This window comes from Pseudophryne corroboree, chromosome 7, assembly GCF_028390025.1.
Source record: "Pseudophryne corroboree isolate aPseCor3 chromosome 7, aPseCor3.hap2, whole genome shotgun sequence".
In the NCBI taxonomy this organism is placed as follows: Eukaryota; Metazoa; Chordata; class Amphibia; order Anura; family Myobatrachidae; genus Pseudophryne; species Pseudophryne corroboree.
In genome coordinates this window covers 320,345,868-320,360,184 of record NC_086450.1, presented here as the reverse complement: position 1 = coordinate 320,360,184, position 14,317 = coordinate 320,345,868, and the positions used below count along the sequence as shown (strand labels likewise).

The 14,317-nt window shown below is 39.8% G+C and overlaps 1 protein-coding gene across 1 annotated transcript in view; it reads left to right on the top strand.

Annotated features, from left to right (window-relative positions):
• Nucleotides 1-14,317, top strand: part of LOC134944150 (vitellogenin-like) — a 162,132-nt gene that overhangs the window by 43,781 nt on the left and 104,034 nt on the right. The window contains exon 8 of the mRNA XM_063932731.1: nt 3,819-3,946. Within this exon, the coding sequence (XP_063788801.1) occupies nt 3,819-3,946 (128 nt within the window). The remainder of the gene's footprint in view (nt 1-3,818; nt 3,947-14,317) is intronic.

Here is a 14,317-nt window from a genome sequence, read left to right as displayed (position 1 = left end):
GGCGGAGTCCTGCTGTGATCCTTGGGTGAGGGACCTCATTTCCCACAGATACCGGCTGGAATTCCAAACACTACCTCCTCAAAGGTTTTTCTTGTCGGGCTTACCAGCTTTACCCGCAGCTAAAGTTACCTTGCTAGAGGCTATTCAAAAGCTTTTGCAGACGGGGGTGGTAGTTCCTGTGCCACCTCCGTTACGCAACAGGGGTTTTTACTCCAGTCTTTTTGTCATTCCCAAACCAGACAGTTCGGTGCGCCCCATCTTGAAACTGAAGTCTCTCAACCCGTATCTGCGGGTGTTCAAATTCAAGATGGAGTCCCTGAGGGCAGTGGTGTCCGCTCTGGAGGAGGGGGAGTTCCTGGTGTCTCTGTATGTCAAGGATGCTTACCTTCACATTCCCATGTGGCCTCCTCATCAGGCTTACCTCAGGTTTGCCATATTGGACGACCATTTTCAGTTTCAGGCATTACCCTTCGGATTATCCACAGCTCCGAGGGTCTTCACCAAGGTCACGGCAGAGATGATGCTGCAACTGCGCATGATGGGAGTAAACATAATTCCCTACTTGGACGATCTTCTAATAAAGGCTGTGTCCATGGAACGTTTGCTACATAGCATCGATCTGACTACTCGCCTACTCATGAATCATGGGTGGATCCTAAATTTCCAGAGATCTCACCTGGAACCGACCCAGCGTCTTCAGTTCCTGGGAATGATACTGGATACAGTGTCTCAAAAGGTGTTTCTCCCGATGGACAAGGCCTTGGCTGTCCAGGCTATAGTCTGCTTGGTCCCCAGTCCTCACAAGGTGTCCATACATCTTTGCATCTGCTTACTGGGCAAGATGGTGGCTGCTTACGAGGCAATCCAATACGGCAGATTTCATGCCCGGCCATTTCAACTGGATCAACTGGACAAATGGTTGGGTTCTCACCTTCACATGCATCGGGAAGTGACCTTGTCTCCGAAAACCCGGATTTCTCTATTATGGTGGCTACCAGTGCCTCACCTGGTAGAGGGCAGGAGTTTCAATATCCACTTGTGGATTCTACTGACAATGGGGGTTGGGGGGCTTTGACCCAAGGCGTACAGTTCCAGGGGATATGGTCGAGACAGGAATCGGCACTGCCGATAAACATCCTGGAACTCAGGGCAATTTACAATGCCCTTCTGCAGGCTTCTCATCTGACGGATTGGGCGATCCAGGTTCAGTCGGACAATGCCACGGCAGTGGCGTACATAAACCGACAAGGGGGAACAAGAAGCAGAGCGACGATGCGAGAGGTGTCAAGAATCCTCTTCTGGGCGGAGGTCAATGCAATGGCCATTTCCGCCATATTCATTCCAGGCGTGGACAACTGGGAAGAGGACTTCCTCAGCAGACATGACCTCCATCTGGGGGAATGGGGCCTACATCCCCAGGTGTTTCAATGGATAATTCACCGGTGGGGCTGTCCACAGATAGATCTGATGGCTTCGCGTCTCAACAAGAAGCTATACCGTTACTTTTCCAGAACAAGGGATCAGCAGGCTGTAGCAGTGAATGCGCTGACGACACCGTGGATGTACCAGTTTTTATACCTGTTCCCTCCTCTGCCGCTGATCCCAAGGGTGCTAAAAAGGCTATGAAGGGAAAGCATTCAGGCAATTCTAATTGCCCTGGTTTGGCTTCGACGGGCGTGGTACTTGGACCTCCTGACCATGTCTCTGGAGGATCCCTGGCCTCTGCCTCTCCAAGACGATCTTCTTCAGCAAGGCCTGTTCATCGGCTTGGACGTTGAGAGGGAGATTCTAGCAAGAAAGGGTCTTCCCTCCAGGGTTATTTCCACCATGGCCCAGGCCAGGAAGATGGTGACGTCAAAGCATTATTATCGTATCTGGTAAAAGTATGTTTCCTGGTGTGAAAGTAGAAAGGTTTCTCCCGTGGAATTTAGAATTGGTCGTGTTCAACTTTTCTTGCAAACAGGGTTGGATATGGGCCTACGTTTAGGCTCCATCAAAGTCCAGATTTTGGCGCTCTCTATTTTCTTCCAGAAACAACTTGCCCTGTTGCCAGAAGTACAGACTTTCCTAAAGGGAGAGAAAAATATCTCCCAGCGCTTAAGTTTATCAAGTGAGTTTGGTATAATTTCTACTAAAATTATCAAAGTGTCAGAGTATATAAATAAATCCAATAAAAATGTTTAAATGAATATATTTTCTTTTATTCACGATATATGTAAAACACCTTAAAAGAAAGTTTCTCTAACTCTGTTTTTATCTAAAATTTGTGAATCCTAATACCGGTACTTTAGTAGAAATTATACCAAACTCACTTGATAAACTTAAGCGCTGGGAGATATTTTTCTCTTTTTTTGCTTACAGTTACGGAGAGGTTAGTGGAGATCCTCTCCCTTCTCCCTAGCAGCTTTAATCTATCAAGTGAGGCAAAACAAGCGCAGTCCTCAAATCTGTTCTTTTTCCTAAAGGGAGTTCTTCATAAACAACTGCCCTTTGTACCTCCCACAGCTCCCTGGGACCTCAAAGTGGTTCTATCCTTTCTGCAATCAGACTGGTTTGAACCCTTACATAGGGTGGAGTTGAAATTTCTCACCTGGAAGATGGTGATGTTATTTGCTTTGGTGACTGCCAGGCGGGTCTCGGAATTAGAGGCCTTATCCTGTAAGAGCCCTTATTTAATTTTTCTTGAAGACTGGGTGGAACTAAGGACCCAAACTCAATTTTTGCCTAAGGTGGTGTTGGCTTTTCATGCGAAACAGCCTATTGTGGTTCCGGTGTTGTCTGATGCTTCCGTTGGCCCTGAGACCTTGGAGATTTATGTCAAAAGGACGGCCCGTCATCGGAAATCTGACTCGCTGTTTGTCCTTTATGATTCCTCCAAAATTGGTCGGCCTGCTTTTAAGCAATCTATTGCTCATTGGCTCAGGTTGACCATTCAACAGGCCTATACATTGTGGCTCTGCCCTTGCCGACATCTATTCAGGCCCACTCAACAAGGTCGGTGGGGTCCTCCTGGGCGGCTGCACGGAGTGTGTCAGCCCTATAGTTGTGCCGAGCTGCTACTTGGTCTGGTTGGAGCACTCTCCCACCCGTTTGGGAGCTTTGGGACTTGCCCATGGTACTAAAGTACAAGACCCCAGTATCCACTAGGACGCAAGAGAAAATAGGAATTTAATACCTACCGGTAATTCCTTTTCTCCTAGTCCGTAGTGGATACTGGGCGCCCGCCTCAGTACTTCGTTCCTGCTTACCTGTGTAAGTATTTGGTTGGACCGACGTTGCGGTCCCATTATGTTCTGGGGATAGCCGTGCTATCCTGGTTAGGTTTGTGTTGCTATCCTCTGTTCTTGTTAGCGCCCTCATTTTGTTTATGGTTGTGTGTTGGCTTATTGCCTCACCGCTGTTGTATTGTTCTTCTCTCATTATGTCCGTCTCCTCGGGCACAGTTTTCCTAGTCTGAGTCTGGTAGGAGGGAAATACAGGGGAGGAGCCAGCACACACATACACAAACTAAAAGTTTTAAAGTGCCAGGCTCCAGTGGACCCGATCTATACCCCATGGTACTAAAGTACAAGACCCCAGTATCCACTATGGACTAGGAGAAAAGGAATTACCGGTAGGTATTAAATTCTTATTTATTGCACTTAATAGTAAATAGTCCTTCATAAGAGGGCTAGTATTTTAAGAAGTGTTTATATAGGACATTGGGATTTGTGCTTAAGACATAGCTTAAGGCATGCCATCCCTTTTTAAAATTTTGTTTAGAAGTTATAATTAGGAATTGTGTTTTTTTGTGATGTTCTGTATTTCTTTGTCCTTAGGGATTATTGGGAGTGTGTATGCTACAAACCTAATGTACGAAACAGAAATCAGGCCTGCTAAGCTGAAAGGAGAGGAGACAGCTGAAACAATAAGGAACCTGTGCCTGTCTTCACAGATGAACACAGAGGTATGATAAGACAGCATGTATGATGCTATAGTACAGCATGTATGATGCTATAGTATAGCTTCGTTTTGTCATAACCACTGATTGCTGCACATTTGCTAACATTTTGAAAGCTAATGATCATATAAATTATTGTCCACTAGAAATATAAAGATATATTGTATGTGTTTTTGAATTGTGCGTGCTGCTAGTTGGGTGTTCACAGCTCAGTCACATCTCCACTTGCTGGTGAAGGCATGTACCTGGGTGGTAACAGGACATTTGGATGTAGGGACAGCTCAGCTAGTTGTCTTGATGGAATTGTGGGCGATGCAGAGTTGTGTATACTTATGGAATAAGGCTGGGGCAAATGTGCACAGATAAAGATGACGACTATGAAACCAAGCGTACGGATAGGTACGGTCAAACAGCAGAGGTGCGTACAACTCTGCATATAGGTTCACAAAACTGATCTTTGTCCATAAGCATTTGGCTGATTATGAGCATGAAAGTCACATATACGCCAGGTTTAGAATCCGGCCCAATGCATTCATCAGCCCCAATATGAACAAAGTCTCTATTATTCTGATAAGTACACACACCTCATATACATATATACTGTATATTCTTGATAAAGGTCGAAAGATCGAAACATTGGATGTCGAAAGATCGTAACATGCTGGCGCTGCTGATTCTTGCGTGAAGCAGGTAGCGTAATACCCACATGATATGTGCATTTATAATACATTTACCCCTGAGTTAGCAGCAGAGACATAAATTAAGGCTTGATTGAATAATGTGTGGCGCACTAGAATGTCAGCCCAATCTAGATCCTCTAATGATCTGCCCAAAAACAGATCCAATACAAGACAATAAAACACAAAGTGAAGATAGGCGCCACTGCAGACTATATTAAAGCAACTACAAACATTAAGACGACAAAATAATTAAACACAAATATACATCACTTGTATCCTTGGTTCTTTTCAAATCGCTATTTTCTTAGACCATGTCACAAGTTCCAGGATTCACATAAAAAAAGAAAAATACAACATAATGGGTGGTAATGTTTAGAACCAATGAAATAGTCCCGTGAATATCCAAAAATGGAACCCTAATGTGCCAAATTCCTTGATAGATGATGAGGATAGAAACTCGCCACCACTTTGCACTGAAGATAGACGTACCAAAACTTACATAGAGAATGATAAGAACATATATGTAAAGGTATCTTTGAACTTCACACAAGCATCAAATGTAATGAAGATATTCTGTTCAAACATGCGTACCCAACTCACTTAGTGATATAACGAATTCCACATGTATAGGTTTCTTTTAACACGGTTGAGCCACGCCTTCAGAGATCAAAAGCATTTATTTCTTCACAAAAAAATTCACAATTAAAATATGTATTTGAAAATGACAGTCTGGTAATCTTCAGCAATTGTATTCCAATATATAGTATGCTGGAAAAGTTTTATAGTCTGATGGATTTGACATACAGGGGTGGAATTCTGGACTTACACCCGTGTTAACAAGTCCTGCATACCTTTGGAATGTTGGTAAAGAAATTCACAGCTGTATGGATAAAAAAGCTCACTGTCAGCACCAATGCCGTTTCAACCTTCTTGGGTCTTTTTCAAGGTGTGTAATCAGACTGTGAGCTATGAGATACTTATACCTCCTTATAGGAAATTGAAGGTTTAGAATGCATGCTGGGTAAAATTTCCTCAAATCATATTAAAAAACACTCTATATTTAATTAAAACCGTTTCTTATAACCCTCTAAATCACAATCGATACCTCCTTTGAAATACTGAACTTTTTCTGAAATCCTACATGCTTTAAAAAACTCAAAACTTAGCATTGTGATCGCGGACCGGTAATGTCCACGTTCCACGATGCGTTCCAAATACAGGTTGAGTATCCCTTATCCAAAATGCTTGGGACCAGAGCAGTGGCGTAAGTTCGTCCCAGTTGCCTGGAGGCAAGATAAATATTGGTGCCCCCCCTTAATTTAGATTTTATATATATATATATATATATATATATATATTGTTGTATATGGGTTGTTCTGAAATAAAAATGTATATACTGTATATATTTCATTGTCTTTTATTTTAAATCACACATTTCTTGCCAGTCATACCCAGGATTAGAACCCATGACCTGTTACACTGACATCAGACACTTTACTGATGGAGCTATTTGCTCCTGTATAGGAAACGGGAGCATTCTAACTATGTGAAGTTAATTGTAATTGTCAGAGAAGTAACTTCATATAGTTAGAATTCTCATGCTTCCTATACAGGAGCAAATAGCTCCATCAGTAAGGTACCTGCTTCCAGTGTAATAGGGCGTGGTTTCTAATCCTTGGTATGACACTTGTAAAAATGTGTAGCTATAATAAAAAGGGTGCAGGGACCAGTGAGGAAGTCAGCCACTGAAGAGATAGCGGTGGCTATCAATTAACTTAATTGAATGGTGTCACAGAATGGGGGGAGAGGCGCCCCCCTTCAGAGCAGGAGCCCAGCGGCAGATGACTCCGTTGCCTCCCAGAGTTACGCCTCTGGACCAGAGGTATTTTGGATATCGGATTTTTCCGTATTTTGGAATAATTGCATACAATAATGAGATATCATGGTGATGGGACCTAAGTCCAAGCACAGAATGCATTTATGTTACATATACACCTTATACACACAGCTGGAAGGTAATTTTAGCCAATATTTTTTGTAACTTTGTGCATTGAACAAAGTGTATCTATAGTCACACAATTCATTTATGTTTCATATACACCTTATACACACAGCCTGAAGGTCATTTAATACAATATTTTTAATAACTGTGTGTATTAAACAAAGTTTGTGTACATTGAGCCATCAAAAAACAAAGGTTTCACTATCTCACTCTCACGCAAAAAAGTCCGTATTTCGGAATATTCCGTATTTCTGAATATTTGGATATGGGATACTCAACCTGTACCCGGAAGTCCGTTCTGCCCATGCGCATTATATTGCGCTTCATACACCCTGCACTAACCGGGATGACAAATCGAGTCTAAACCCGGAAGTGCCACGTCATGCGCTGCGTTCCACAGTGCGTTCCACGCTGCGCTCCACGCAGCATTTCCTGGGTACCAAAGTTTTAAGCTTCATTCATTTAATGGGAAAGGATTAGTGCAACAATAATCGATGATATAAATATTATAAATGATGGGATATTACTGATGAGACATAGTAACATTGTATTTGAGGTTGAATAGAGGCAAATTGCCCATCGTGTTCAACCTGTTTTAAGTTGTGATGATTCTACATACTTGCTAAATAATGTTTTATGACTAGTTAGCTACTATAACTCATGTTACCCCCGGATTAACCGCATTGATATTTTAAGTATTATAACCTTGGATAGCTTTTTCATTCAGAAATTTATCCATTCCTTTTTTAAATCCAATTACAGAGTCCGCCATTACCACCTTCCTTGGCAGGGAAATTCCACATCCTGATTGCCCTAACAGTGAAGAACCCTTTCCTCCGTTGCGTTCGGAACTTTCTCTCCTCCAGTCGCAACGAGTGCCTACGTGTCCTAAACTGTGTTCTTTTCATAAATAATTCCTCTGATAACTCTTTGTGATGTCCCTTTACATATTTGAAGATATTAATAATATCTCCTCTTAGGCGCCTCTTTTCTAGTGTATACATATTCAGCCTAGTAAGTCTTTCCTTATAGTCCAGTCCTTCTAGGCCTTTCATCAATTTAGTAGCTCGCCTTTGAACACTTTCGAGTTCACTGATGTCTTTTTGTTACAATGGTGCCCAAAACTGAACACAATATTCCAGGTGCGGATGTACCAGTGCCTTATACAGCGGCATGATTACATCCGAGTCCCTTGTCTCAATTCCCCTTTTTATGCACGCTAGCACCTTACTTGCCTTCTTTACTGCGTTTTGACATTGTGTACGGTTATTAAGCCTATTATCAATGAATACCCCCAAATCTTTTTCCAACTCTGTTTCCCCTAGGCGTTCCCCATTTAATATGTAGGATGCAAGTTTGTTTTTAGTCCCAAAATGCATAGCCTTGCATTTGTCTGTATTGAACCTCATTTTCCATTTAGACGCCCAGAGTTCAAGTTTAGATAGATCATTCTGCAAGGATTCCACATCCAATTCTGAATTAATTACCTTACACAGTTTAGTATCATCTGCAAAAATTGACACTGTGCTTTCCAGGCCTATTTTAGGTCATTGATAAATATGTTGAACAGTAGTGGTCCGAGTACGGACCCTTGTGGTATTCCGCTGACTACTGGGGACCAGGTTTAGGACTTCCCGTTGACCACTACTCGCTGTACCCTGCTATCCAACCAGCTGCTTATCCATGTGCAAATAGTTTTTCCTAGGCCAAACTCCTTTAATTTGATCATCGGTCTCCTGTGAGGAACTGTATCGAAGACTTTTGCAAAATCTAGGAAGACCACATCCACTGCTTTTCCTTGATCAAGATTGTTGCTCACTTTCTCGTAGAAGCTAATTAAGTTAGTCTGACATGACCTGTCCCTCACAAACCCATACTGGTTCTTGCTAATAATCCTAGCGGACTTTAGATACTCCTATATGACGTCCCTTAGAATTCCTTCCAATATTTTCCCCACTATAGATGTTAAACTAACTGGTCTGTAGTTTCCCAGAAGATTTTTGGATCCCTTTTTAAATATTAGCACTACCTCAGCTATACGCCAATCCTTCAGTACCATGCCTGATCTAATTGAACTATTGAAAATCAAGTATAGGGGTCATGCTAGTTGTGAACTAAGCTCCATAAGAACCCTCGGGTGAAGTCCATCAGGACCAGGTGATTTATTAATCTTAATTTTGCTTAGTCTCTCCCGGACTACTTCTTCGCTTAAACAAGTATCTAACCATAAATCATTACTGTCACAATTGTTATGCTCTACTCCCACCATCAGTTCTTCACTGGTGAATACTGATGAAAACAATTTGTTTAGTATTTCCGCTTTTATTTCATCATCATTTATCAATTCTCCCAAGTCATCTTTTAATGGCCCTATATTCTCCTTTTTTAACCTTTTACCGTTTATGTATTTAAAAAACTTTTTCGGATTGGTTTTACTCTCTATAGCGATTTGCTTTTCATTTTAAATTTTAGCTGCTCTTATTGCTTTTTTGCTTTTCTTATTACACTCCTTGTAATACTTGAAAGACTCCTCCTTTCCATTAGATTTAAATGCTTTGAAAGCACGCTTTTTTTTAACCATTTCTGCCTTAACCTTCTTGTTAAGCCACATCGGTTTGAATTTAATACTCCTGCGTTTACTGCCCATGGGAATAAAGTTATGAATGTTGCTATCCAGCAACCCTTTTAAAACATCCCACATTTCCAAAGTGTTCTTGTTATTAAACAGGACCTCCCACTCTGTCATTAAGTGCACATCTAAGCATACTGAAATTAGCCTTCCTAAAGTTAAAATTTTTGGTGGAACCCCTGTAGCTGTTTCCTGAAACTGATGTCGAATGGGATCATATAGTGATCACTCTTACCCAAAGTCTCCCCAACTTTAGTGTTTGATATACTGTAATGTCCACATTATTAGTAATTATTAGATCCAGGGTAGTTTTACCCCTAGTTCGGTCCTCGACTAATTGAGACAAGTAGTGATCCCTAAACATATTTAAGAACCTGCTGCCCCTCGCTTTAGCACATGGGGGGTAATTCCAAGTTGATCGCAGCAGGATTTTTGTTAGCAATTGGGCAAAACCATGTGCACTGCAGGGGAGGCAGATATAACATGTGCAGAGAGAGTTAGATTTGGGTGGGGTGTGTTCAATCTGCAATCTAATTTGCAGTGTAAAAATAAAGCAGCCAGTATTTACCCTGCACAGAAATAAAATAACACACCCAAATCTAACTCTTTCTGCACATGTTATATCTGCCTCCATGAATCGTTACTCCAGTTTATATCCGGGTAATTAAAATCCCCAATGACAAGGATGTCCCCCAATTCCGCAGCCGTTTTGATTTGCTGCAATACTTGTTCTTCCTAATGCATGCTAATATCCGGCTGTTTGGAGCACCTGCTTTGCATCAATTCCCCCACTCGAGATTTCTACCCATAGTGACTCCACATTATCGCCAGTCTCCTCATAGATAACCTCCTTTAGGTATGGTTTAAGTGATGGTTTAACATAAAGACATACACCTCCTCCTTTTTTGTTAGCCCTGTCCCTCCTAAAAAGAGATTACCCCTCCAAGTTAGCAAACCAGTCGTGAGAGTCGTCCCACCATGTTTCCGTAAAAACCTATAATGTCATATTCAGCCTTTGATGCTAACAATTCCAATTCCCCCATTTTACCTGCTAGACTTCTTGTGTTTGAAAGCATACATTTTAGTTTATCGGTTCCTTTATTTGTTTGTTTTCCTAAAGATTTCCCATCCTGGTTAACTAGTGCATCCGTAGAGTTACTGATACAGACTGTCCTTCTCGCTCCCTCTCCAACCCCACCGTACTTAGTATTGCCCACCTTACTTTTCTCTTTGGTCAACCCAATGTTCCCATCTAAAATCACCGCCCTGACATAAGTATTTTCCCTTAAGTCCTGTACATACATGATCTATTTTCTGTAAATGGTCACGTGTTATTCCCAGAGCATAACGTTTCTAAAACATAAGATATACATATAATTAACTGCATTTCCATTATTCACAAAAATTGCATATTTGAAACAAATGCTCTGATTACACATTACACAGCACAAATATTTAGAGACATAGGATGGATTTAAATATAGATAACTACTTTTATATGTTTACAACAAATGTTCTAGTTACAAATATCCCCCATTAAAAATATTGGAAGTATTAATTGAACCATTTTAGTTCAAAATCTGAATTAAGACCGTGGGAAAGATGTACTAAGCCTGAAAAGTGATAAATATCACTGTGATAAAGCACCAGCCAATCGGCTCCTAACTGCCATATTACAGGCTGTGTTTGAAAAATGACAGTTAGGAGCCGATTGGCTGGTACTTTATCACTGTGACATTTATCACTTTTCAGGCTTAGTACATCTGGCCCCGTGAGGGATCAGAGTTTTTTAATTTAAATATCCACTGCATTTCTGCTTTTGCGAGATTCCCTTCTTTATCCCGATCCCTCCAGTTTGACCTGATTTGTTGAATTCCCATGAAAGAAACTATTTTTGATGTTGAACATGTATGTTTCTTGAAAAAGTGTTCAGATAGGGTGTGTGTTAGTACACCCTTTTTAATATTCTGTATATGTTCTGCCATACGGGTTTTTAGTGCTCTTTCTGTTCTCCCAATATATAAAAGGCCACATTTACATTTTACTATGTAAACAACATTCGTTGTGTGGCAAGTTATAAAGACTTCAATTTCGTACTGGGTATTATTAGCCGTGAAACAAGTAACTTTAGAAGTTTTTCGAAGTATCGTTCTACAGGCTATACAAGTTCCACACCTGTGAAAGCCTTTAGTGCGTACTGGATTGTTCGAATCAAAATGTAGAGCATTTTTAACCAAAGAATTCTTTAAGTTTGCACTTCTCCTATAAATAAATCTTGGTTTATCTGGAATTATGTCTTTCAATATCGGATCTCTTAATAAGAGGTGTCAATGCTTTTTAATAATATGTTCTTGTTTTTATAGTCAGCACCAAATCCAGATACAGTATAAATGCCCATTCTGCATGATTATTTAAGACCTTAGTCTTCTCTTTTTTTAGAATATCCTTTCTATCAATATTCTCCACTTCTTCTTCCGCTTTTTTTTAAATTTCCAATTTATATCCTTTGTTCAGGAACCTATTATTCATGGTATTCTTTTGTTCCTGATAATTTTGCTCCTGACTGCAGTTCCTTTTTAATCTTAGAAACTGCCCTTTCGGAATACCTTTAAGCCAATGAGGATGGTGTTGACTATTGAAGGGGATCAGGCTATTGGAGTCAGTTGGTTTGGTGTATCCCTTACTATGTATGTTATTATCTTTGATATAGATGGTAAGATCCAGAAAATTAATTTGTTCTTGACTTATTGTGAACATCAATTTAATATTTAATCCATTTGAGTTCAGGTGGGAGCAGAAATTTTCCAGATCTTGTCGTTCTCCCTTCCATACAGATATTATATCTTTGATATATATCTGTGCCATGACACCAAGTTCGTACCAGCCACCATATTGTTCCATACAAATTCTTCCTCCTATCGTGACATGAAGAGATTTGCATAGCTTGGTGCAAACTTGGTGCCCATGGCTGTACTGATTTTTTAAAGAAACTAGTTACCGTTAAAGAAAAAAACAATTGTTCTCCAGTACAAATTGGATACTTTCCAAAATTAAATCATTTTTTTCTGAATTCATCTCTGATCTTTTTAAGTGCCACCTTATGGCATTGAGACCATCACCATGATCAATAATGGTATACAGAGATGTTACATCTGCTGTAACCAAAAAAGAGCCTTCCTTCCATTCAATTTCCTCCATTCTATTGATGGTATCCATTGTATCTTTTAGATGGGATTTTCCCTTAGTTACCAGCGGTTGAAGATGATAGTTGATCATCTCTGTTAGATTTGTGGTCATACTCCCTGTGCCAGTAATTATCGGATGTCCAGGGCGTTGCTTCGGGTTCTTATGTATTTTTGGAAGGGTATATATTGTCTGAGTTTTTGGATGTTCAATATTCAAAAATTCATACTCCTTTTTTGTCAGGGTTCCTTTTTAAAAATGTTTAGTGATGAGTTTTGAATAGTTACTTTTAATCTTTGATGTCGGATCTGATTTTAGTTTTTGATAGGTGCCATTTGAATTCAGTTGTACCATTACTTCTTTAACATAATCTTCCTTATCCTGAATTGTTATTCCCCCACTCTTATCACAGGGTTTTATCAATATGTTCTTATCCTCTTTTAGTGATTTAATTACTAATTTCTCCTTACTTGTTATATTCTGGGATTTATGGGATTTTTTTTATCAAGGGTAGTTTTCATTTTGTTGACATCCTCTAACACAGCTCCAGTAAAACTTTCTATTATGCAACCCTTAACATGAGACAGAAAGAAGGTTGATTTTTTCTTAAAAGGAGTTATCTCTATTTCCTCTGAATTTGATTCTTCCTTATTGATTGCAAACATTTTTTTTAAAGTTAACTCTCTCGAAAATTTATGTACATCGATATAGGTGTCGAAAGCATCCGTTCTTGATGTCGGGGCAAACGTAAAACCCTTCTGGAGAATCCTCTCTTCCTCTCCCATTAGTGTTCTTGAGCTTAAATTGAAAATTTGTACTTTGTCTTTATCATTCTTATCACTTTGTTTGCATGTTTCTTTTTTCGTTCGTCCCTTTTTTTGTCCACCCCTTTTTCCCCGGCTTCTATGGTTTAATATCTTATATTCCTGATGTTGTCTCGACGTCCTAAAAAAGGCCCATGAAGTTGTTAAACGGTTCAAATCTATTGCGAGTATTCACAGGAGATCTCATGTTCCACCGATTGTTTTTATAATCTCTTCTGAAAGATCTTCTGGGATATATCCAATTGTCTCAGGGAAATTATTCTCCATCTCTATTTCTGCGTTGAAAACTTTCTCCTTCTTGTTGTGAATAGTTCTCATAAACAAGAATCTCTACTTTGTAGTCACTATCCTCAATCTCACTATAGAATTTCACCTTTTTTTTTCTTATTATTTGATCTTTTATTTTTATATGAAACTGGAGAAAATTCTAATTGTTGTCTATCAGTCTTGATTTTTCTTTTGATTTTCTTCTTTTGATCATTTCCACCATTTCTATAAAACTCATGATCTCTTTTTAATTTCCTTTGTTTCTTATCAATCAACTCTTTAGTATGTTTGCTAATCTTTAATTCTAATTCTTTATCTAATATTGTGAATTCTGGCAATTGTTGATACGGTTGAAATAGTGTTTATAAAATTTTAATTTTCTCATTTAGATCCAAGAGTTTCTTTCCTTACATTTAATATTAGATGTATTAAGGAATAAATTAAGGCTCACCAACTCTATCAGCAACTTAAAGCTGATCTGAGCAAAGATTCATCCTGATCTTCAATCTACCCCTATAATTGTCCAACCTTTCTTATTTTAATTGTAATATTTTATAGTATCAATACAAGATAGCCCTAAGAGTATGTTATCCTGCTAGTCATGTTTGAGCCTTGTAACTAATCAGAACAGATGTGAAACTGTCGGGGCTGCCATCAGAAATTGTGGGGCCCAGAACTAAAAAAAAATTAGTAGGCCCCCAGTCCCCCATGCTCTCCTCCATCCCCCCCATCACCATTTATCTAGTGACTCGGTGTGCCCCCTCCAAACTAGTGACCCATTGTTCCCCCTCA